The sequence below is a fragment of the Pongo abelii genome, chromosome 4, assembly GCF_028885655.2.
Source record: "Pongo abelii isolate AG06213 chromosome 4, NHGRI_mPonAbe1-v2.0_pri, whole genome shotgun sequence".
NCBI classification, from domain to species: domain Eukaryota; kingdom Metazoa; phylum Chordata; class Mammalia; order Primates; family Hominidae; genus Pongo; species Pongo abelii.
This window is the reverse complement of record NC_071989.2, coordinates 102,126,480-102,153,299: the sequence shown is the minus strand read 5'-3', so window position 1 is coordinate 102,153,299 and position 26,820 is coordinate 102,126,480. Positions and strand designations below refer to the sequence as shown.

General features: G+C 35.8%; 1 protein-coding gene across 14 annotated transcripts in view; it reads left to right on the top strand.

Annotated features, from left to right (window-relative positions):
- Window positions 1-26,820, top strand: part of KIAA0825 (KIAA0825 ortholog) — a 472,583-nt gene that overhangs the window by 218,788 nt on the left and 226,975 nt on the right. For all 14 annotated transcript variants that reach the window (XR_010140095.1, XR_010140096.1, XR_010140094.1 and 11 more), the window contains 5 exons: window positions 1,692-1,916; window positions 8,907-9,315; window positions 13,739-13,898; window positions 19,014-19,172; window positions 20,959-21,053. Coding sequence is in view for 11 of the 14 variants with exons in the window: in XM_009240908.4 (XP_009239183.3) it covers window positions 1,692-1,916; window positions 8,907-9,315; window positions 13,739-13,898; window positions 19,014-19,172; window positions 20,959-21,053 (1,048 nt within the window). In the remaining 3 variants the exon portion in view is untranslated. The remainder of the gene's footprint in view (window positions 1-1,691; window positions 1,917-8,906; window positions 9,316-13,738; window positions 13,899-19,013; window positions 19,173-20,958; window positions 21,054-26,820) is intronic.

Genomic DNA, 26,820 nt, shown 5'->3' with positions numbered 1-26,820 from the left:
CTTATTTCCAATGACTTCTGGTTGGTAAATATATTAATAGAATAATTATTTAAACCAAACCTTTTTACTTAGAAACATATTCAGATGTAATTTCCATTGCTTTTATAAAGCCACACTAGGTTATTCTTTATTGCATATAACATCTTTCTTAACAGTAGCCTGAAAATCTCCCACTAAATTACCTTTGTTCTGATTCTTCTAAATTATAGAAATTTTAACATAAAAGTAATGAAGTTTCTTTTTGGAAATCTCGCCACATCTGTTATTACCAAAATATAAAAGATTATACTGATAAAAATTGGTAAGCAATTAGTAGCTTAGTGAACATACAAAAACTGGTTTAAATCATTCTTAGGATTGCTGCTCATAGCCTAAAGCACATTCTCAATTTAGAACCCTCATTCAGCCCCTTTCTAAGGCCTCCTGATTACTGTGTTGTAAAAGGAAGTAGAGTCACAGTTCTTTTCAACTTTGTGTGTGCTCAGCTGTGAAGTATTTGTTATTTTCTTCTTAGGAGTCTTAAATAGAGTCGTGGAAGGTGAAAACTAACAAAGACCATAAATATCATCTTGTCCAGCCCTTGTCGCCCTCTCCCCTCACCATTTTATAAATGAGGACACCAAAGCCCCTCCTAAAGTGTGTATATTTTTAATGGTGATCTGAAACACTTGAAAATTAATTAGATAATGATGCAGGTATTCTTTAAGTTATATGATTCTAAGTTTTGTTTTCATTTGTTAATTTAATATGAAAAATGGAAATAAACTACAATAATAAAAATCATTAATAAAAATTATTATCATTTGAAATAATCCTTTCCCTTGCTTCTCTCATTTATGCTGATAATGAAGAATTAATATTTTGGGTTTTTAGCAGCTGGGTTTTAGGGCTATTACTCTATTCTTCCTATGCTATGTGTCTTGGCAATCTAGGGACCGGCTCTAACATTTTGCTGATAAGGAAACTCTTGGTAAGATTCTAACACTGAATTGATTGACCATTTGTAAAGAAAGAAGGAAGAAAGGAAAGAAGGAAAGAAGAAAAAAGGAAGGAAAAAATATAACTGAAATTCCATCTGTCATTGATAATCACCATTAACATTATAGAGTACATCTTTTAATTATTTTATATATGTGTGGAGATACATATTTTTAATAAAAATAGGATATCATACTCTTTTCTAACCTACTTTTATTTTTACTACACAATATATGGCTTTATTATATAGACAGAAATACCAGAGCTAATTAAACAAATCACCTATTATTGGACATTTTGATTGATTTTAATTTTTTCTTATATCCTTTGCATATTTATAATTAATTTCTTAGGAAAAGCCCTACAGAAAGGAATATGTGAGTCAACTGATAAGTAAAATGTTGAAGCTTTGACATTATTGCCAAGTTGTCATCTAAGAAGGTCATACAATTTATGTTCTCACCAGAAGAGTCCAAAACTACCAGTAAATATTATGTACTGTTATCTTAATTGCCATTCCTTTCATTACAAAGAAGAATCTTTTTAAAAAAATGTTTTATGGGGTGGTTATCAATCATATGATTTCTTGGTTAAAAGCAGCTCTCCTTTCCTATAGCTTTAAACTAGATTATTACAAAACTGAATTCTAGTTGAGCAAGGCACAACTGATTTGCTAGGTTCTGCTAACCATAATATGCCATCTGATTTTAAAGTCTCAACGTGCGTGGAGTACGAGCTGGAGGTCATCCGATGCTTGAGACTGGCACTGACCGATGCGGTCAAGGACATTGTACAGCAGATAGTATCTGTGATGAGTTCTAGGAGAAACTGTGAGACAAACCTAAACAAGCACATTGTTCCTGATTGTTTGCTTGAGAGCATGCCAAAAGAATGGAATTATAGTCCAAAAGAAACTAACAGGAAAGAATCATGCAAAAGTAAGTACACTTGTTTCTCTTTAAGAAAATACACCTGAAGAAGCAATTTTCTAGGATATGCAATCAAGTAAAATTCTAAAAGTTATAAGAATGATGAGCTATATTAATCTTCCTTCCATTCAGTAGATTTGGGACCCTTATTTTTATTTTTACTATGAACCACATGATCAAGGAAACTAGAATGGAAAATTATTCAAATAGTCATCTTTTTTATTTAATTGCCAGTTCAGGATTTTCTGTGATATTTTGTGTTCAGGCTAATAGTACAGATTGGTGACATGATTTTGACTAATTTTCTTAAAATTTGTTGAGTAACTTAAAATCCATACTCTAGAGAAGATTGCTCTGATATTCCATTTAATTATTTTTTCCTTTAAGTTTTTTCTCTGCAAACACTAATTATTACCTTCTTTTCTCTTGTTAAAATACCTACATATGTAGCTTTTAGGTCAAAAATAGCACCCAGTTTGGTAGGTACATGTATTTTTCTGACAGGGTATTTTTTCCTCCAGTGATTCTGGTTCTAAATTGAGTGCATTGTTCCTATTCAGAACAGCGCATCCACCAAGTGTACTTAAGAAGCATCAGTTACCTACATTATTCGTTTATTAGTCAAGTCCTCTCTTCTTAAATAGTTTCTCCCTATCTAGATCTTTCCACTTTTCCAGAATTTCACAAGATTCCTTTGTATGTATATTATGTACCTGTATTCGTGAATCTTCTTTTGATTATATAAAATAAAACTTTTTTCTTTCATATTCATCCTTAAAGAGGAATATTTTCACTAACTCTAAGGAAACTTTCAACAATAAAATACTCCAGCCGAACTCACTAAAGTCAATTGAAGGGACTAGCCTTTCTTTCATTCTTCTCCATGGAGATCCTAAATAATGTGACCTTATATTACAAACTCAAATCAATTATCTATCTGTGACCTTTCATAGTAATGCTTTAATTCTGTCCAAGCCCTATTAAACTCCCTTTGAATCTAGTAAAGCCATTTAATTGAAATTGGAAAATGTCACCTTTTCATTACTTAAGTTCTTTCTTTTCTAAGAGTTGTTGCCATCTCTCCTTTGTTCTAGCTTTTGGATATTTGATACGTTTTGAGCAATTCAGTAGGCATGATTTACAGTTAACATATCATGCCATATGAGTAGCACTATTTTGCTTGTGGCTTTCAAGTCATTCTATTCATGAACAATTTTGCTTTTTCTAAGCACTTTGGAATCCCTCCATACCATTGCAAAGAGCCTCTTATTTCAAAAAATGTCTACTTATAGATACCAGTTGTTAAAGTTTTCCTTACTAAATAACATTTTTCATAAAATGCTCATTCCGAGTAAAAGTACAACATAAAGACAACCATGAAGGAATGTCAGATCCCATGAATATATAAAAGAAAGTGATGGAAGAAAGTGACTTTATAAACCATTTTTTGCCTTCTAAGAGGATATGACAATAGGCGAATGCCATTCTTCTTTACTGCCCTCTGAAATGCTACAGGGACTTTTAGATTGGCACTTCTTAAATTTTATTTTCACTACAGAATATAAGATACAGAATGTGTACATGCTGGACATTAAGTCATTTATTAATTTCATTATTCATTCAGTAGAAATTTACTAAGTGAGAGACTACTATATACCAGGCACTGTGTTTCAGATCAGAGATAAACCTAAGTACAGTATCTCCTCTTGGTGCCAGGAGACTAGTATAACTGTTTCAAAATGGGTACAAATAAGAGATGTACAATTTTTTGGTGTATGAGAAGAGAGAAAGAAATTAAACTTCACTAAAATCTCACATGGGATTGTCACTGGAGACCTTTCTTGGTCTGTGAGTGAGCCAGTGTGTGTTGAGGACAGTATGTGAGGAAGCTTGAGGGAAGAGCAGGGGTGCCATGCTCTTGGGGAGAGGCCATGGGCAGGGTGACCTTATTCCTTCTTTAGCTTTCAGCACACGGTAATGAATTAGAGTTGTCTTTTGTATTACAGACTCTGGTTGTAACAAAATTAATCCTCATAATACATACAAGTGACTTTAACATAATCCTATAAGCCAATAAGTCAACCACAGTTTAAAACGAGTGCTGGGAATGCAATCAAGAGCAAACAGTGACAAAGTGAAAAAGCTCCTACTTGTTTCTGTTCTTAATATGAGCTCTTCACAGCCATATTATAAAACAATGATGATTTGATCACCTTTGGCAAAAAAAAAAAAAAAAAAGAATTGTGGGGAAAGTATTTGAAATGTGGCTTCCCATATATTTTGTTAGATGTGAATCCCTCCTAAGCCAGTATTGAGCCTTGAGATATTAGCTAGTTTGGAGTCATCTTGATAAACAAAAGATTTCTACACTAAGTATCCAAAACCTAAAGATAAACTTCTGTAATTTTTTTCAACAATGTTTTAATTTAGTGATATATAATCATGGTTCTTACAAAATTTATCTAACCAATTGTAAATGTTTAACGGTCTTTTAAAAAATCTAACTTACTAAAAGACAAATAGTCATTACCTTAGGGAATTTTTGTCCTTCTTGACACAGTAAAAATGACAGAACATGGAAAACACTAAGGTGACAAACTAAAATGCATTTCTTTATTTCTTTATCAGCAAATACTGTGACATTAAAAAACACTAAAGATTTAAAGAAATAAATATTACAATAAAGATTACAGTGTATTTACTGGAGAGTTGGATGGAAGTTAGGATGGCTCTGACATAGCTCTGCTTTTAGATATTTGTTTCATTATGTTTCAAAGAACAAATACACAAAGAACTAGTTGTGTTGTTTTGTTTCTTTGACAAAATTAAATGAAAGATATACCTGAGAAGATATTTTCTCAACAGTAAATTACTTTTTTAATGAAAATAATCCTTTATGGAAAAACTTTTGGAGTAATTGTCTTAATGGAATCAATGAATTCTAGAGAGAGGAAACAGAAATAGCAAGCAGCATTTAGGAAAATGTGTCCATGCCATTGGTCACATGCAGAAACAGTATGCTGAGAAAGAAATTGATGACAGAAATGCATGAAGTGCTATAAGAAGTCATTAGTATAGTGTATAAAAACCAGGCCTATTTGTTTCATAAGAACCAGTGTTACCTACAAAAGTATCATATCTTCTCACTTAAGAATTTAGAAATGGGATTTTCTAACATGATGTAAAATATTGGAGAGTTTCAGTGACTCTTGAATGCTTTTCTTAAAAATATAAAAATAAAATATTTTTCCATTCATTTGCAAGAACAACATATTTACATCACAGATGATGGATATTAGTCAAATTTCAACAACAGCCTTCACCTATTTGGTAGTTAACACTGAAAAATAAATGCCATGATTTTGTGGGCACAGCTAAGGATATACTGGTTTCATGTTGATCTATATGTGTTTGTGTAGTGGCTTTTTCACCTATGACAGCCATGAAAACCTGATCTTGAAACAAACTGAACTTAGAACTTGACCTTTGTATTGTGAAGTGTTAAGCTCAGATTTAAAAAATAATAAAAAATTGCATTATCCTCATTCAATAAATTGTTACTGATCTTTTTTACCATTAATAAATAAAATTTTAAAAATTAATTTTGACATTTTCTTTACCTCCTTTATTGTAAATTTCCTTTTTGCATGTTCTATCAACCACAAATATATGATTACAGTAGTACATTACAGAAAAGAAGAAATGACAAATACACCAATATACGTATATTGCCTTCATCCTAAGACATAGATTTTCTTCATACTTTATCAGCTCTAAAATTGGATGACACAATATATTACATATATACAGCTTAGACAGAATTAAACTTATCTAAATAAAGACAGAAAGATGAGTGTGTAGCAGTCTTAAAAGATCCTTCCCTGGTATGTTGTTGACATCATCATAGACTCAGAGCCCTTGAGATTGGTAGAATGGATTTATTAATTTGTCATCAGCCTAAAGGTTCTGATTGAAATTTGCCTTAAGCGTTAATGAAATAGCTGGGGATTTGAGTGCCCATAGTCCTCAGAGTTTATAAAGAATCAGTAGAGTGTAGGTGTGAAGAAGAAAATTGGTAATCTTTACCTAATATCTACTTAGCTTGTCAAATATTTGCTCAGTATCTGTAGTCAAACCCTCTTTAAGACAGAGGGAATATAAGATACAATCTTTCAAGTCAAAGACCTGAAAGCAGAATAGGTACTATGAGATACAAACACAAAAAGAACAATGAGACATTTCAAATAATTTAAGAACACTAAGGAAGATTTGCTTTGTCTATATTTTAAGCCTCACCTAAACACATTAATTTGAATAAAAAGAAAACATTTATTGAGCAACTATTTTTATCAGGTGCTGAGCTAGGTGCTTTCATATTTATGATCTTATTTAATGCAACAGCCTTAGGAGATTATTCAAATATGTGTTGGACCTAGTTTTTACAAACTTATAAAGACTGCTCCAATTAATTTTTAAAATGATTCTTAAGTTGTCATGGATTGCAGAGGAGTCACTAGATTAAACATATTTTCCAAGAGCTTTGTACTTTTTTGGAACAGAGGAGTGACTTTTTAAATGTTATATATATCTTCAGAAAATGTTCACATTGTTCTGATATTTTTGTTCAGCAAAAACAGTAAAGAATGTTTTACCAAAGAACTCAAAGCTAATTTCTTTTGGCTTCTCATTCAGTTTTAATGTTCAAATTCCATTATATACATAGTGGATTAAAACACCGTCTGGCTTTGTGGGATAATCAAGGAGCTAAGAGCTTTGTTTCCCGTGCTCTGGAGTTTATAGGCTAGCTGTAAAGACAACTCATGAATATATAAATAACATAATATAAATAATAATAGATGATAATACAAAAATAACACAACATAGCCAATTATGGACCTAATTACCAAAATGGTCATATATATAATATATTCAAATAAATTCACAAGAGAGGAGAGGATTTTGAACTAAGAGTTGAAGATTATTTGTGAACCATGAAGACAGAGGGCATTCCATTGAGAGTAATGATATACTCAGAAGTCTAAAAGCAAAGAGGATAAAGCATGTTAAAGGTCTTAAAGAGAAGGATCATAGAAACAGGCTGAGGCTAGACTGTGGAGTGTTTTGACAGCAAGGCTGAAGAGACTGATCTTATAACAGCAGTAAGTAGCTAAAATTATCACAGCAGAGAAATTGGATAATAAAGTTCATAGGGCTGAATTCAGTTTTACAGTACAGGAGAAGGGCTGGACCTAGCCTGGAGAAGGGAGATGATTTAGAAGAATACTTCCATAGTCAAGGTACCATTTGTGAAGAAGGGCTTGAAGTAGGTCAGCAACCTTCAGTTGGCCCCAGCAATGAGAAACTGGATGTCAGAGATAAAGGGGTAGAACTATATATCAATGCTGATCACTGATTAGGTATGAAGGAACATTTAACAGGAAGGAAGAATGGGAGGGAGGAGGGAAGGAAGGAGGGGAGGGAGGGAGAGAGGAAGGAAGGAATGAAGGAAGAAAGGAAGAAAGGGTGGGAGGGAGAGAGAAGGGCCAAGCTAGTTTGGAAGACAATGGTTTTAGTTATATTGAGTTGACAGTGATGAGGACACAGAAGTGGAATGCTTAACAGAAAGCTGGAGTTATAGGACTACAGCTCTGGAGAAAGGCCAAGACTTAAGATTCTGGAATCATATAGAAGAGTGGTTCTCAACCAGACACAGTTTTGTTCCCAGGGGACATTTGGCAATGCTTGAAGACATTTTTGGTTGTCACCACTGAGGGGAATGCTACTGACATCTAGTGGGTGGAGGCCAGAGATGCGGCTAAACACCCTACAGAACATAGAAGAGCTCCTCAACAACAAAGGATCATCCAACTCAAAATGGCAGTAGTGCTGAAGTTGAGAAACCCTGATACAGAGAAGAAGAATTAATACATTTTTCTTGGAAAATATGTCTAATCTAGTGACTCCTCTGCAATCCATGACAACTTAAGAATCATTTAAAAATTAATTGGAATAGTCTTTAGAAAAAGTTTGTAAAAACTAGGTCCAACACATATTTGAATAATCTCCTAAGGCTGTTGCATTAAATAAGATCATAAATGTGAAATAGCACCAACAAGGAAGAACATGTGGAATCACCAGCCAAAAGGCTAAGGACTGCTTAGCAAAAACCTACATCTAAGAGGTGTTAGTAGAAAGTGGAAATAGCATAGGACACAAAGAAGCAAAGAGGAGAGATAGAGGTAAGCAGGAACCAATTTACTGACTCATTCACTCAACCAATATTTGTTGACAACTATTATATAAGAGGTACTAAGTGCTAGGAATACGGGAATGCCTTCTCAGAGCTTATAGTTTAGAAGAGGGTGACAGACAGTGTGCAGGAAAAGGACATAATTATTAGATGATGGGGAGTGCTATAATAAAGGCAACAAAATGGGGATCCCCAAAAGAGAGGGTCTTGGGGTTGTGATGGAAGGGTGTAAATGGACTGAGATGAGATGAAGAGATGAGATAAGATAAGATGGTGAGGCAAGGCTCTCTGAGGAGGTCACATTTGGGTTGAGAACTGAAAGGAGAGAAACCAGTCCTGAGGAGAGCTGAAGTGATTCTGTCATGGATTCCAAGGGAGGAGGAGAAGGGCTTAAGGGAGAGTCAGAAGTATCAAAGCCTACAAAGCTGCCCAGCTGGGGACCTTTGCATTTGCTAATTAGGAGGCCACCTGGGTCCTGGAAAGCTGCAGTTTTGAAAGAATATAAATTATGAGTCTAAATTTTCTAATCTTCATTTCTGAGAGAAAAAAAAAAAACCAGATTTGTGATTTGGGGGAATTTTAGGTAGTACTGCGAGAGACCCTGGTTAGAGTTCCGTTGGAATATGTCAAGCACTTGATCTTCTTGCCAATTTTCTCCGCAAAAATTAGACATCCTTATACAACACAAAACCATGCAATGATTGAACGCAAATGCTAATATTAATCATACCTTTTCTTTTCTTCCCCAGGCTTCACAAGGCTTGCTGCTCAGGCAGTATCTATTGTAATCAGCAAGTTACCTACGGTGATTGCATGTTTGCCTCCCCCAATTAAATACTTCTTTTTTCTGTCTGAGAGAAAAATGTCAAAAAACTTTGTTGAATTGAAGAAAGCTGGCCTGCTTGTCTGGAACTTGATTGTAATTATATGTCGGATATTTGAGGACGGAAACACTGCGGAACTTTTAACAGGTGCCTCCCTTGACAGATGGAGTAAAGAAAAACTGGGTTTAATTTGTATGTGTTTGGAAAGCATCATGGGAGACCAGACAAGTATCCCTAATCAAATGATCCAAAAGGTCATACAGAGCATTGAGCAGCAGAAACCCAACTGGATTGAACGTCAATTGTTGAAAGCAAGGAAACTGAGCACTGAATGGTAAAGTGATGTTTTTCTCTTATTGGATTTCATCAAATGCTTTCACAATAACAAAATCACTAATAAACGACAATATATTGTCAGATGGGCAGCAGTAGTATTTTGCTAAATTCATGGCAGCTTTGATGAATATAAAAAAGATAAGTATCCCATTAAAAATTGGATTGTTGCACATTTCTTGTCTTCTTAAAATGTGAACCCCATTGACACACTGGAACATTATACTTGTTTAGTCACCATCTTAAGGTTTCTGATTAAAAGGGTGGTAGTTAAACCCAGGAGAATTTAGTTTCACCCCTTTTCAGTGTGCAAACAGGTATCTAGTGGATAGCCTGGAGCATTTTGTAAATGGATTGGGCATGGAGATTAAATTAAGAAGGAATTAATGGATATAAAAGGCTTTTTATTGCTTTCTGTGTACCTGATTGTCAAAAAGGTACACATTTTTCATCTGGTAATGTAAGAATCCCAGAGGGCAACTAGGGCATATCACACTCCAGCTATAAACACACCCAGCTGTTTCTGTATGAAAATGTCAGCCTTCTCATGGGTTTGTCACTAAGAGCTAAGTGATTTGTGGTACTGCAAGGATTTTTAAGGGTCCCTGATGAATTGAAATATGTACATAGAGTCCTCCTGTCTTTAAATTAGTCTTCAGGTATAGAATTGCATGGTATTGATAAAGGAATTCTAGCTCACATGGTCTACAGATCACTGTCAGACCATTTTAAAAACACCGACACATGCTGTCCCTCATTCTTTAAAAATATATTCATGTTGCTAGCAGATACTAGTATAACTTTCTGCCCAAAATGACTAAAAGTCACTTGAAATATGGTTACTCTTACTAGTACATGGTAGTGATAAAGAGATCAGGCTTTGGAGTCAGATGGGCAAGTACAAATCCCTTGTAAATGGGTCTTGTGCAAGTTATTGAATCTCTCAAAGCCTCAGTTTCAATGATGATACCACACTGACAGAATTGTTTTGAAAAATTAAATAACATTCATGGAGTTCTTAGCATCAAGCTTGGAACTGATAGGCATTTATTATGTATAAACTCTATTAAAATATTTGCATTCACTGGTTAGTATTAAGGTAACTAATAATGTTTACTTGTCTATGTTAATCTATAAGACTTTATATTAATCCAAATGGGGAAAAGTAGGTAATCATGATTTTCCTGGTCTCATCATACTGACCTCTAGAAATGTACTCCTGGAGTGTCCCATGGGTAGGAATAACAATAGCATTCAGGCAAATGCTTAGTAACATTGGCAGTGACCATCTTAATCTTTCTATTTGCATTCAATACTAATTCACAGGCTTTAATCCAATGACTAAAAAATTAAGGCCTGATGTCATTATCCATGGCAGTGGTTATAAAGGGGAGCGGAAAAACAAGAGTAAAAATAGTATATCTGATTACAGTGACAAAGTTAAATTTATGATACTGCTCATTTAGTAGCCCCTATATCAAATAAGATTCATTTAAAGCAATGTCTAGGTAATATACCTAGGGGTACATACAAGAATCTATAAGCTAAATTTTTTCCTTAAAAGCTGATTTCAATTTAAGTTTTATAAACAGCCCCAACACATCTGGTATCTCCTATAGGGGGAGTTGTCTAGCTAATATTTGGCTGATGAACAATGAGCCAAAAGAGTATTTACCTCTCATACAACATGCATGAAAAATGAAGAATTGCTGACTTAAAAAATGCAGTACAGCCCTCAAAGTTTCTGAGTAATTATATAATTAGCACAATGCTACATCTTTCTCAATTTCTGAAATGATATCAATATACAAAGTGCAGTTTTAAAGTTATTTTTGGCATACTTTTTAAAAGTTATTTATGGCGTTTATTTGAAAAAGTTAAATTTGACTTAACTCACTTTAGATAACAATCTCTTACAGAGTTTGGGCACTATAAGAATGTTTCTTGGCTGGGCACGGTGGCTCACACCTGTAATCCCCACATTTTGGGAGGCAAAGGCAGGCGGATCACCTGAGGTCAGGAGTTCGAGATCAGCCTGACCAATATTATGAAACCCCCTCTCTACAAAAAATACAAAAAAAAATTAGCTGGGTGTGGTGGTAGGCACCTGTAATCCCAGCTGAGGGAGGCTGAGACAGGAGAGTCGCTTGAACCCGGGAGGCGGAGGTTGCAGTGAGCCGAGATTGCACCATTGCACTCCAGCCTGGGCAACAAGAGTGAAACTCTGTCTCAAAAAAAAAAAAAAGAGTGTTTCTTCTTGACTTTGATTTCAAATTGATTATCTGTTATACTTGGATTTCAAATTGATTATCTGTTATACAAGTGCACTTCCACTCTAAGTATTTCTCACTAATCAGTGGTCATTTTACTCATAGATATACACTGTGAGGAAAAATGTATTTCAAAACATGATGTCTGTATTAGGTAGAGGGTTGCCTTGGTTCTACCATAATTTCAAAAAAAATATGAGTATGTAAGCATTTAAACTAAAATGGTTCTTCTGTTAAGATCAATTAAATCTTAATTACTTATGAAGATTATCTGAAACTACATGATACCATTTAGCTAGATTCCTTTCACTTGCATCCAGATTTAACTGATTTTATGGAAATGGTGAAAATAACTGCAGTGGAAAAGGTGGCAGCTGTAAGTGTTGCCTGTCTTGCATACTGCCTGAAAGCATTACTATTCATTAAAATAACCTTCACTTTGTAGTAACACTCAAGCTGTAAACAGTCAACTTAGATTCTGGAGAACACACAGCACAAAAAGTAAAGAAATGTCTGTCTTTGCAAAGTAATTTGTCGAGTTGAAGATTATTGTTTTTCATCATGGTGACCCTGACTTGGCTGGCTGGGTGCATATACAGATTAAGATTAATGCAGTTATTCCTTGGCTAAGGTCTGCCTCTTTCAGGGCACATTCTCCCTAATGACATGATTGATAGGTAGTCCCAAATCCGGAGAGGAACTCATTAATCATAGCATTGACTGAATCCAATCATTTGCTTCACCTGCACAGTGATGGACAGGAAAGGATACAATTCAGGAGCTGACACTGAGATACTCCTTTGTCAGAGGGCCTCAACTTTTTCAATGTCAGCCTCTACAAAACCTGACAAGAATTTTTTTTTGCAACCTGTATGCAGCTTCAAAAAGATACCTGCAAACTTATTTTATTGTAAAAAGGTCTTTAAAAAAAACAAGCAATTTACTTTAGCTAATGAATATCTCTAAGTCAAAGTAGGATTTTCTTTATTTTTTAGCAAGGCTATATGATCTTAAAGTTCCTCCCTTTTCTGAGAAGGATGTTTTGAAGATACATGTGGAAGCAATATCAAAGTTAATGTCCAGCAGCTGGGTGTCATTTGGTTCAGTCTTCAGGTCAGCGGCATTGACTCTTAGCAGAACTAATTTTATAATCATGGCAAAATCTCAGTAATGAACTGCAGTATACAGCTGATTACACCACAGTAAATTTTATTTAGTCTTGGGAACAGTGGAAAACCATGAGTTTTAAGAATACTTACATTGCAAATTGTAGCATGATCCCAATAACAATTATAACAAGAAAATTAGTGTGGAATATATGTGTACATTGAATATCATAATTTTTTGCACTGGTATAGTTTGAAATGTTTAAATTCTTTTTGTCATCCACTATTACCATGTAAATAATGCTCAAAATCAGCAATATGTATATAGATCCTTCTAAAAGAAATGTTTTAGAACTATATCTATCTTGCACATTCCTGGTGTGGTGATAGTAGACTCTTTTTCTGGAAGAATAATCAAGATAGTGACTTTTGCTAAGTATCTGTTACAGAAAGAAACAGGAGTGGGGCACATATTTTTAAAAGGCAACAAGTGTCAAAGGCCAATTTAAAATACCCAGTGGTAAGCATACTGCCATGAAGCACCCAGCCTATATTTAGCATAATAGGCTCCCCCTTTTGACACTTCAATTAGTCTTCAATGTGTTCTACAACAGGTGTAAAGAGGAATCTACAAAAGACAAAATACCAAAGCTATTTCAGGCATCAAAGATACTTTTTATCCACAAAGAGAAAATACAAATTATTTCTTACATGTTCTTAAAAAGAAATGTTTTGTTTTCATCTCATGATTATAGCAATTTCAACAATTGCAGTAATGGGAAAATGTTTTATAGATAGGAGTATAAATGCAGTAAAGACATGTTTTAGAAGAAACGATTCAATTTTTGAAAATGCTTTCAGGTGCTTAATTCTAAGGTGCTGTTTATGTGAGCGGCAGCGGTTTGGGAAGGCTTACCTATTTCAGCGTAGTCTTTATGGATGCTTTGAATTTGAGATTTACATCAACTCTCCACACTCCATCTCCGTGATTACTCTCCATCTTTACGATTTTTCACTACTGATATGTATATGCTTTCTTTGTATTTAGTGCATTTATGACAATAGAGAAAAGCACGGCCTTACGAGAAGGAGATATTGCTCTTGAACTGACTGAGCAGAAAATAAACACGATGGTCCTGGATCTCTGCCACAAACCAGGTGGCAGCGAGTACCTGAGGCAAATTTATCACATCATGCAGCTCAATGAGGTAGGGAAACAGCCTTTTTACCGAGCAATTAGGTGTGTACTGGCCTGAGGCAGCGTCTGCTGGCAGCTAAGGGTTAGTCAAGGAGGTGATAATACTTCTTAAAGTCAATACCAAACTCAATATTGCATTATTAATAGAATCTATTCAGCCCCGGCTGTTCTGCATTTGTACAGAAAAAGCTTCACGGAAACAATGTAGATTTTATTTATATGGTTTAAACAATAACATGGCTCATAAACTCAGTTCAGTTCTGAATTGTAGAGACTAGAGGTGTAGTTTGGGAATTGTGTGTTTGTGACAGTTAAGCTGATGGTAAAATCTGGTATTTGTACGATGAATTTTCAGAAGAGACTTAGCTCTTTTCTTGCAGACATCATGCTTGTGTTGGTGAGGTTGGAGATGTCTTATTTAATGAAAAAACTTAAAGAAGAGTATTGAACCATATTCGGGAGCAACCAAATTAACCTAGGAAAATTCATTAATACACAGACACTGGTTGAACCAATGTTATGCCTTTCTATCCCATTGCCTCTGACCTTGCATGTTTTTGGCTGTTTTATTGAAAATGTAAATAGCACGTTATCTCAGCTATTTACTTGAAACAAAGTTATCTAACTTAATCAGGTTTTGAATTTGATCATATGTGTCTGAATTAGATTGTGGCATCTAATTGTGTTTATATTTGCAAATACATGAATGTAATTTTTGGAATAGTAAAAATTGTATAATGTGAATATATAGTGTTTTAGTTTTATCTCAATAATATAGGCCTTATAACCATACATTTTCAAGGAATAAATTAAATTTGACAACAGCATTTTACAACTTGATTATATAAATGTTTTGCCCACCATTAGCTATGTGAAAGTTACTTCAAGTAAATCTTGTTTCCTGGATTTCATAGATCAAACAGTCGATAAACAGGTGACATAACAATGTATTCCATGATGGCCTGAGAAGGATGTAAGAAATTTTTAGCTACGAGATATGACCCTGTCCTTAAGGCACCAGAGCTCAGTTTGTAATTGTAACAAAGTAACACAACCTATTTACTCTTGTCAGTGATCCTCATAGCTTGCTTAGGGTTTCTATCTGGGAAACACAGGAACCCCTCACCTTGGCAAACTGAAAGACCTCTATTGCAAAGGGATGCTCCTCGTTGGTATGTGCACCTGGCCATTCAGATTGGCCAAAGTAATTGTGGCGACTACTGAGGAACAGATGTTGCAGTGTGGTTACCCCCATATCCTTAGTTAAGCAGTGTTACAATAGCTCTGAGGATGGTAAAGCTGTTCTGAATTGCCAAACTGATAGAATTGTCCTATTTTTAAAAGGTGCATAATATTAAAAAGCTCAATAATCACCAATAAGCAATATCACCCAAAATTGGATTGGCTATTTATTGGCCATCAGTTATCTGGTTATACTTTGGAAAGCCAAAGGCTGTACTTCCCTCACAGAGCTCATATAACTCTGAGATAGTGATTCTGAACAGGATACCATGAGATTACACTGGGATACCACCACATTTTGCTCAGTGTTATGATTTCTCTTGTTACTACTGAGTATATTTACTGTTATAGTAATGTCTATCAGATGGGATATAGAGCTAAGTATTTGGTGGTTTACTGGGCTGAATGAGGCATGGCACTGCAAGGTAAGAGGCATAATGTTAGGTGAGGCTAGAAGCAAAGAAAGGTACCTTTGCCTTGTAACTATTAGAAAAACACAGGCAATAAGCCCAAACAACACAAGCATGACTAGGTGACTAGTACAGTACTTATGACGGCTTTTCCACTGTGAGGTGTTGCTATGCTGTAAGTGACATTGCATTGTGATGTTTGTTCATTTCTTGAGTAGTGTTATGAGTCTTTAGCACCTTCAGATGTGCTGTTAAATATTTTCAAGAATGTAATGTAAACAGTGAAGCATTTATGGGTACAGGCCTAGCTGAGGGGAAGAATGGGTGTGCCATTCATAGAGACAAGTTATCAGGGAAAATGGGGTTAAAGATGCTTTGTCTTTGAGATAAAGATAAGAGGTCCAAGCAAAAATGTCTCATTATAGTTAAGGCCCTGACCATGATGTTGTGCCACACCCCTATCAACTCCCATGGGGTTGGCGCCAGGTTCAAGAGGCTGAAGAGACCCAGAGCTGGCCCACAAGACATGGGGTTTTACTGGGAACTTACATACAGGGAAGAGAGTCCAGTGGTAGTGGGCTGGGCAGGAAAACCACAACCACTTGCAGGAGGCATGCAGTTTATACAGCATTTTCATTTAACACCCTTTACCTAACAACCTCCACCTGACAACCTTCATTTAACCCGAAACAAAGGGCCTCAATCCCCTGTATGGCTCCAGTACTGTGGGATGGGCCAGGGGCTTAGAGGTTCCTCATAGATAAGGAATGGATCTCAGGTTGGCCACTCCCAGATTCCTTAGCTTAGAACTCTGAAAACACATTCAAGTGCATCTGCCATACCGGGTCATTCTCAGGGTATGATCAAGTAATCACTGTCAGGTGCATCTACCATACACATGGGCACAAATGAGAGCAGACACGCATATAGATTTGGTCTATGTATGAGTGTGGTAGTTGAGGTCATCAGACTGACAGAGCTCTTCAGTGAAGAGAAATGGAGAAATGATGAATAGAGGAATAAGCTTCGATGTAATGCACAGGGAAGGTGTTCAAGAAAGAATGGAAATCTTCTAAAGATATGGCCCAATTAGTGGTAAATCTGATTAAAGCAATGTCACAGTTAAAGAATCTGAGGTTAAGAAGGGTTAGTGATGACTGTCAGTGCAGTACCTAGAAAGATCAACAAAGGAGAAAATTCCATTTTCTTCACAATTTGCAACAGAACAGTTTCTCTTTTTTGAATAGTGGAAACAGTCAAAATGTAGTTACATAAGGCGAAATCAGTTAAGATAGATTGTTATTAGTCAAAACAAAGCTTTTTTGTCAATAAAAAAGTATTCCTTTTAAAAATTTTATTTGCATAAATCATAATGGAGAAAAGTTTTGTTTCTGTTCAATAATCTAAATCTAGGCATACAATTATTTTCTGATGGCTTTATCATTAACAATATTTAGTAAGAGTCCATGTGTGACCCTCTATCAGACACTAAAGAGTTAATCTTTCTAAAAAGATATGCTCTACAACAGGGGTCCCCAACCCCCGGGGCACAGACCTCTACCAGTCGGTGGCCTGTTAGAAATTGGGCTGTACAGCAGGAGGTGAGTGGCGGGATAGTGAGCATTACCACCTGAGCTCCACCTATGGTCATATCAGCAGCAGCATTAGATTCTCATAGGAGCATGAACCCTATTGTGAACTGCACATTTGAGGGATTTATGTTGTGTGTTCCTTATGAGAATGCCTGATGATCTCAGGTGGAACAGTTTCATCCTAAAATCATATTCCCCCTCCCCACAGTCCATGTCCATGGAAAAATTGTCTTCCACGAAACTGGTCCCTGGTGCCAAAAAGACTGGGGACTGCTGCTCTATAACAAGTAAATTCAAAAATGACTATGATTGTTAACTTCAGCAGTGGTTTCTTTCGATTTTTAGGGTTTTATAATCTAAAATTTGCCTCTCACGATGAACACAGTGGGCATTCCTAAAGTTATAGAGGCACAGAAAAAAGCACAGTGAACTGAGACCAGAAATGTGGCTCCTCCCCACAGCTGTACCTCTCACCCCTGTGTGATCTCAGGATTGTCCTCTGACCTTTCAGTGCCAACCGTTGAGTGTGGCATTGGGCTAGAGTTTCCCTGTGCCTATGGATCTCCTGGGAATTCCTTTTTTTTTTTTTTTTTTTTGAGATGGAGCCTCTCTGTGCCCAGGCTGGAGTGCAGTGGTGCGATCTCAGCTTACTGTAACCTCCACTTCCCGGGTTCAAGTGATTCTCCTGCCTCAGCCTCCCGAGTAGCTGGGATTATGGGTGCCCGCCACCACACTCAGCTAATTTTTGTATTTTTAGTAGAGATGGGGTTTCACCATGTTGGCCAGGCTGGTCTGGAACTTGCAACCTCAAGTGATCTGCCCACCTCGGTCTCCCAAAGTGCTGGGATTACAGGTGTGAACCACTGCACCCAGCTGGGAATGCTCATTAACAGACAGGTTCCGATTCAATAGGGTGCAAGATTCTGCTTTTCTAACAAGCTCCCAGGTGAGGCTTAACTCAGCTGATCCGGTGCCCCAGACTTTGAGTAGCACAGGTTTTCTAAATGATGTCTGAATACCTTTTTGGCTCTAACATTCTGAACTTCATCCTAACCCTAACTTCAAAGAAAAAAATTACATTGTGACACATGAAACATCACAAGAACATTTATATTTTTTAAAATCTATTAGATGACTTATTTATTAATAGTAAGCATTTATTAGTTGATGGGGACTTTTAGTCATTTTAATTTGTCATCTTCCAGAAAGTGTTCCATAAAATACATAAGGATTGTTCACCTTATTTATGGGTGGAAAATGAGGTATAATGTTGTAGATTGGCTTTTTTTTGCCCAGGCCTGCACTGGCAGTTGGGGGCTTATAATGACATATTTTGAGCTTCCCTTGAACCTTGATATTTTTCACTCCATGGGATGGAAATAGAGTTTAGGAGCTTGCATTATAATTAATTCTGCATTGAATGAGACTGCTTGCAGTAAAATACCAGAGTACTCAGTGCTCTGCTGAGCCAGGAGTAGTTAACAACTACACTTAATGAATGGATGAGCAATCTTATACTGTGAATAATCATGCAGCTGAGTTAAGTTTTGGTAACCAGACATGTTAATATGTGAACCAGTGACAAGACAATGCCTGTTAAAAAGGTCCTGATGTATCAAACATATATTCATTATATAAGAGTTTGGTAAATGGTTTCCTAATCTATACTAAATATTAGGTAAACCTATTTTTGATGGGTTTATTGCAATGCTGATTGGTACTCTACTATGTATCTTCTGAAAATGTATTCTTCCCTGAGGCAAGTAATACACTGTAATCTAGCAAATGTGCTGAAAGGATAAATTTGGATATTGATCAGTTTATTTTTACAGAGAATGTCTGCTTCTCACCGTCACAACTTGTAATTTCTTTTCTTTAAAGGAATATTTAAAAGAACAGCTGTTTTCTATGAATAGTTCAGAGGAAAAGCCATTACCCATCCGACCTTTAAAGACGACCTTGAGGAGTATAGAAGATCAGCCTTCTGCCTTTAACCCTTTCCATGTGTATAAGGCATTTAGTGAAAACATGCTAGATCAGGTATGTGGAAATTAAATGGTAAATTTAATTTAAATGTGTGGTTTCTTTACCCAAGTAAGAAAAAATTGCTTTGTGTTTGAGTATTTACTCATAAGCTTTTTTTGCTAGGAAGCAAAAGGACTTGTTCTTATTTACATGGTCTGTACAAATTGACTTTTAAGAGTTATTTTACCTTTTTTCTATTTGTCAAACTGTTTCATATGTCTGGTCTGTAAAACTTAACTTTTGGCTGGTCAGTTTACCATGGGCAGAGGGAACATCGGTTAGGCTGTGTCTACAGAAGGCTGAAGAACCAGGCATTTTGTAACATTCCTTTCCTCCCTTGTCACCCCCATCCCCTAATACACACACTCACAAAATACCTTGCAACCTTTATGAATGTATCAGGCAAATTAGAAAATAGTTAAAATTAATTATAAATAGAGCACTGAGCTCCTACTTTAAGTGGTATGGGGTAAATTTGCTTTTTATAACCATAGACACATTCCCAAATTTAAAACGAATTTGTTAATGATCTTAAAGCCAGTCTATCTGGAATAAAGTCAATGTGATAAACACCACACATTTTTTAATGTCAGATTATGCCATTGTCTAAGCTGCATGTTTCAGTAGTTACACTGAAAAGATCATCTTTCTGCCAAAGTATTTGAAATCTAAAGTTACTTTTGCTTTGTTCATTCTTCTGGTGGCTTTTCCCAGAAACCTCTTGACTGACAATTTGAACTAACAGGGCAGAAGAGAAGGATTGCTTGACCTAGAACTCTGATGAAAATAAGAATTAAAACAATGGCCTAATTCAGCATGCAGATAATATTTTTACCATGCCTGTTACAGCTCTAGTCTACACTCATCAATACTGTAGTGGAGTAAGACCTTCAAATGCTGACAACCCAGGGTGGAATTCTCCTGCTCTATGACAGGATTGTAGTGCTCGATTAATCAGCAGGTGACAGGGGATAGCTCTTGTTGGATTTTAAACGTCAGTCTGGACTCCTGTTTTCAAAACTATTTCAGTTTAAGGAGCATAAGCATTTATAATACTTTAAATATACTAAGTTTGAGTTTATTGGCTGCTTTTCTGTATTGTGCATTAGATTGCTCCAAACCATAAATAATTACTATAGCTGTTAAATTTTCCTTACTTCATTTAAATAAATGGCACATTTTATTGAGTTCTGAATTATGAGATTATTTTTCACAGTAATTTTTCACAAATAGTCTGTTGCAAAATTTCTATTAATGAGAAAAAAGAATCACTTATATAATTTACACTTACAGATCCTCATAATCTTCCCTTTAAAGCATTTTCTTAACCAAAAAGGTAACATTAATATCACACTCTAATTAAGCTGTATCTTATAATTTGATTCTTAGCACTTCCAAGTTTGTTTTTTAATCAAACTTTTGGTTGTTGAAAAGAAAATCAAACTATAAATTGATACGATGTATGAAAAAGTTGCCAATTATTTTGCTTTGCTTTTCAAATAGTCTCCTTCTCAGAGAAACTTGTTGGGCAAATGCTATTAACACTTGGAAGAATAAAGACTCAATAAATTGATTTATATTTTTATAAATAATGATTACATCCCCAAATGGATTTATAAATTAATTGCTGTCTTATTGGAATAAAAACCTTCTTCTGTGGACATGATTGATGTTATCTGTCTAAGTCCTTGTTCTGGACCCCCCTCCTTCTTAGTTAGTCTATCACAGCTGGAGCTTTAATTTACTGATCATATTAACTCTGATTAATAACTAACAATAGTGTCTTCTCATTTATCAACAGTCAGCCATCACAAAATGGAACTGGAATTGGGCAAAGTTGCTGCCAAATTATCTGAGACTGGATAAGATGACCTTCAGTGTGCTGCTCAAAAACAGGTAATAAAATTGGGGACCTTGGGGGTCTGTTTGAGGGACAAGGTTGTGTGTGTGTATGTGTGTGTGTATATACATACACAGATTTTACTAGCATACTTTTGGGAAAAGTGAAAACATTTTATCAGCAGGGGAATCTCTTTTATTTTCTTCCTCTCCAGCCTCCCATCTTTTAAAAATATGGCTAATTATAGGAGTGTACTCTCTAAATACCGTTCTCTATAGTAAAAATTTGTAAAAGGCAGTAACATTTGTTTCAGAGATGAAATTAGTGGATTTTAGTCTGAATTTTAAATATTTTTGACTTTGTATATTTAATAGTTCACTATTGTAAAGACCAAAAGTTATTGACTTGAATGTCATTATAATACTACACCTTTGTTTACAACAACTTAATGAATGCATATAAAATGCCAAGCCAAATCAACTAGTCTAATCAGGAAAACATGTAAGTAAAACTGTCATGATTGAATTTTTCACTTTTCAGCCAGTTATGTCGGTACTGTCTTTATATAGCCACAGTAGCATATTATTTTACACAAAGATACACAAACACACACACACACACACCCCAGTATAATCCAATGAAATGATAATATGATTTCAGCCTAGGAAACAACATGTAATTTATTTTGCACAAAAGTATGAACATTTTGTTTTGGATCAATTAACATGGTTTTTAAAAAATACTTAAAGTTTCAGTAAAAACTATAAGGTGTAAACTTTAAAAATTTGGATTTTTAATCAAGTATAATACATTTTCAAATAAGATATATTTTATGATATTCCTTTTATTGTTTGAGTCGTCTGTGTGCTTATAGCTAAGTTTGAGGCTTATCGTCTATATGATCTTTGTGACATAGAATGTATTTCCATATCTTTTTGCAAAAATATTGAGTATCACTTTTTTTGAAAGAAAATAATGACAATAACATAGTAGAATTGTCAAATCATTCTTAAGAAATCTGGATGAATATAAGAAAATGTCCTAAGAGAGAGGTTGCATTATTTCTCAGAAGGAAGTTATAGAGGCAGCTTTATTGCCAATAAAATCTATAGCTTAGATTTGAGGTCGCAGTGGTATTTATAATATTTCACCCCTGAATTAAGCTCACCCACCCATCATAGACAAAGTTCAACAACCCAGAAGCTTACTGATCAAGGCCAGAGCCTTTCCCCAGCAAGCTTATCACCTGGCTGGCAGCAGTCCAGAGGTACCCGATTCGTACACAAGTCCCCAGGGGTGCACCTATACTGTCCCAAAGATATTTGGAGAGGTGAGAGGAGGGGTTGGTGAAGGAGAGACCAGGTCCTCTGTTGAATCTATAGTGACATGATGTTTATACAATATTAAATGTCTGTCTGGAAACAAACTAGGAAAGATAAGTAATTATTTTCCTATTTGGAAAGTTTTGAGTTTATATAGATTAACTGTGTTATATTTTACTAAATTTATTTTCAGTTACGAATTGCTGCTTCCAATCCACTAAATGGTCCTCTAGGGACAAACATCCTTCAAAACTTACTACATTTGCTTTTTAGAGTATTCACCTCTAAGTGAATTTGTGTTTTATGCAGAATTGCATATTTTTGTTTTTGTTTAAGGACTTTGGATCACTAGCTATTAAAGTGTATTTTCTTGAGATCTGTGCAGGAGTGGGTGGGAGAAAAGAACTCGTACAAATTTAGCCAGAAATAACAGGTCAAAACAGTTCTCTTGGAAAAGGGTCATGAATTTTTCATAGAAACAGCTAGAATCTCATCTTAATAAGAACCTTAGATTTTTCGAGAATGGTATGAAAATCATTCTACTGCAAAGCTACCGCACACGAGCTATGATGAACCTAATTGATCCACCTTAGAAGGATTAAAGACACCTGAGGGTTTTCAATATTTTCTATCACTCACTCATTTATTTTAAGAATGTTATTTATGAGTTTTGTTTAATATTGAACCGGTAAGGAAATTGTTAGTTTCTCGATGACACCCTCTTGTCTCTCTTGTTGGAACTTATCTGAAAATGCTGATTTTTTTAATAGTACATTTAATTGTTGACAACATGGTTATCTGTAAGATACATACTTGAAAATTAGACCATAGAACTCTGAGCTTTTAAAATGAAAGTTATATATGCTATCCAACATCTACCAACTATGGTGTTTGGGGTTAGGTGTAGCCAAAGGCAAGAATTCAGAGCAGTTCAGCTGAATATGCTCAGTTTTTTCCTTCCAAATTCACCAATTAAATGAGTCACTTTTTCTCTTTTTGCTCCTTTTATTGGTAATATATTTGTATTAGTCTATACTATGTTCTCGTGTATGTATGGGGCTGTGAATGTTGTCTGAGGACATAATATTACAAAGAAAAGTGAACTGAAATATACAAGTATGAAAAAAGTTGAAGAGAAGGGGAAAGAATCTTTTCTATTCACCTTAAATTCATTTGTGCCTTGTCTTCAACGTTCATATAATAAGCAGGTCATCTGTGGAATTAGTCTCCCCATATGCCTAGAGTACACTAGACCTCCCTCACCCCCTAAATAAGATGGAGACTGGAAAGCAGGATTCCTGGGTTCTCAGGCACTTACTTGGACTTTAGATTTCCTTATCTTTAAAATAAAATAATAATTGTAAAGCTACTTCATGGAGATTGTTGACACGGTCAAGAGTGCTAAAGTATTTGGAAGTGTTTTTGAAAGCTGATAACACAATACAGTCATCCCTCAGTATCCATTAGGGACTGATCCCAAGACCCCCTCAGATACTAAATCCCACAGATGCCAAGTCCCTGATATAAAATGGTGTCATATTTTCATATAACCTGTGCATATCCACCCATGTACTTTAAATCATCTCTAGATTACTTTCAATACCTAATACAATTCTCACACATCACTGCATTTGTGTGGATTCAATGTAATACTCAGCATGCAACAAATTCAAGTTTTGCTTTTTGGAACTCAGTGGAACTTTTTTTTCCCAAATATTTTCTATCTGAGGTTGACTGAATTCATGGATGCAGAACCCACGGACACAGAGGCACCACTGTATATATTCAAAAAAGTAGTAACATAGCAGCAGTTTTGGTGTCTAGTCAGGTAAGGAAACTGTAAAGTCCATTAAGGATTAGTAGGAAGTTGCTGTAAGATCGAACACTCAGAACGTCCAGGTTATGTGGACTCCAGGCCTAAACCAATAGTGAGGATCAGAAAAAGTATCAGATCAGAAACCAGGCAACAGGCCCACAGGTCTGGAAGACAAACAGAAAATGAGCAAGAAGGAAGGTCAAAAAGCCAAGTGAACCACTCAGGTAATAAAGACCCAGGAGATAAAGACTTGAGGGACCGCTCAGACACATGAAACAGGAGATCTGTGGGGCCACAACAATGTCTGTATCTGAGTCAATACTGGCCTTTGTTCCACAGGCTGGTTCTGTGCTGACTCCAAAGGCAGAACAAATCTTGAAGCAGCTGCCTGAGACCTTGGCAAAAATGTGTTCTTCACTCACTATCTGGCCTCTTCTCAAAATATCTCCTTCCGATTCATGATGCTCTAAATAGAATGCTTTCTTTAAGTTCTTTGGATTCTCTAAATGCTTTCCCGCTTCAGGGTCTTGGTGCTTGCAGTTCCCTCAGCTCTTCACATGGCTGGTGACATCTTGCCCATCTGAGACAAATGTTACTTCCTGAGGAGACTTTTCTCTTTCACCTATCTAAAGGGACCCCCCCCCCAGGCTACCCTAGCATTCTACTCTACTGTGTTTTCCTGAGTTATCACTAATTGAAATACTTGTTTCTGTTTATTTACTGTCTTTTAATCTTACCCTCTGTGGTAGAATGTAAACTCCATAAGAATAGCACCTCATTTGCCTTATCCTGGTGGTGGTTTCAGTACCTAGAACAGCCCTTGGGCACACAGCAGGCTCTAAGTAGTGTGTGTTAAATTAATTAATAAACAAATGAAGAATAAGAATGCAGAGAAAAAGTCAGCTCCTGACAGATGAGCACAGAGTAGGTATTCTTATGTGATGTTTGGTTAATAGACATGTAGGTATTATAAGAATATTTGCTGGAAAATCTGAAGTAAAAAAGTATCTATATGCATATTCATTCTCTTCATTTTCCAAATTTGGGTGAAAGTCAGGTTATTTAAGCTCTGTGTGTTTAAAATGTCTGTTGTAACAGCCACAAAAAGAATAAAATATCGGCCGGGCACGGTGGCTCATGCCTGTAATCCCAGCACTTTGGGAGGCTGAGGCAGGCAGATCATGAGGTCAAGAGATCGAGACCATCCGGGCTAACATGGTGAAACCCCGTCATTACTAAAAATACGGAAATTAGCCGGGCGTGGTGGTGGGCACCTGTAGTCCCAGCTACTCAGGAGACTGAGGCAGGAGAATGGCGTGAGCCCAGGAGGCAGAGCTTGCAGTGAGCCGAGATCCCGCCACTGCACTGCAGCCTGGGCCACAGAGCAAGACTCCATCTCAAAAAAAATAAATAAATAAATAAAAAAAAAGAATAAAATACCTAGTAATACAGCTAACCAGGGAGGTGAAACATCTCTACAACAAGAATTGCAAAGTACTGCTCAAAGAAATCAGAGATGAAAAAAAGCAAATTCCATTCCATGCTCATGGATAGGAATAATCAATATTGTTAAAATGGCCATACTGCCCAAAGTAATTTACAGATTCAATGCTATTCCTATCAAACTACCAATAACATTCTTCACAGAATTAGTTATTTTAAAATTCATATGGAACAAAAAAAGAGCACGAATAGCAAAGGCAATCCTAAGCAAAAAGAACAAAGCTGGAGGTATCATGTTACCTGACTTCAAGTTATACTACAAGGCTACTGTAACCAAAACAGCATGGTATGGTACAAAAACAGACCCATAGACCAATGGAACAGAATAGTGAGCCTAGAAATAATGCCACAGAGCTACAACCATCTGATCTTCAAAGTTCACAAAAACAAGCAATGGGTAAAGAATTCCCTATTCAATAAATGGTGCTAAGATAACAGGCAAGCCATATGCAAAAGATTGAAACTGAACTCCTTCCTTACACCATATACAAAAATCAATTCAAGATGAATTAAAGACTTAAATGTAAAACCTAAAACTACAAAAATCCTGGAAAATAACCTAGGAAATACCATCCAGGACATAGGCCTTGGCAAAGATTTCACGATGAAGATGCAAAAGCAATTGAAACAAAAACAAAAATTGACAAATGGGATCTAATTAAACAAAAGAGCTTCTGCACGGCAAAAGAAACTATCATCAGAGTAAACAGAAAACCTACAGAATGGGAGAAAATACTTGCAAACTATGCATCTGACAAAAGTCTAATAGCCACCATCTAAAAGGAACTTAAACAAATCAACAAGCAAAAAGCAAACAACCCCATTAAAAAGTGGGCAAATGACATAAACAGACACTTTTCAAAGAAGACATACGCATGATCAACAAGCATATGAAAAAAAGCTCAATATCACTAAATATTAGAGAAATGCAAATCAAAGCCACAATGAGATAGCATCTCACACCAGTCAGAATGGCTACTAATAAAAAGTCAAAAAATAACATGCTGGCAAGATTATGAAGAAAAGAGAATGCTTATACACTGCTGGTGGGTGTGTAAATTAGTTCAGCCCTTGTGGAAAGCAGTGTAGCACTTTCTCAAAGAACTTAAAACAGAATTACCATTCAATTCAGCAATCCCATTACTGGGTTTATACCCAAAGGAATAGAAATTATTCTACAAC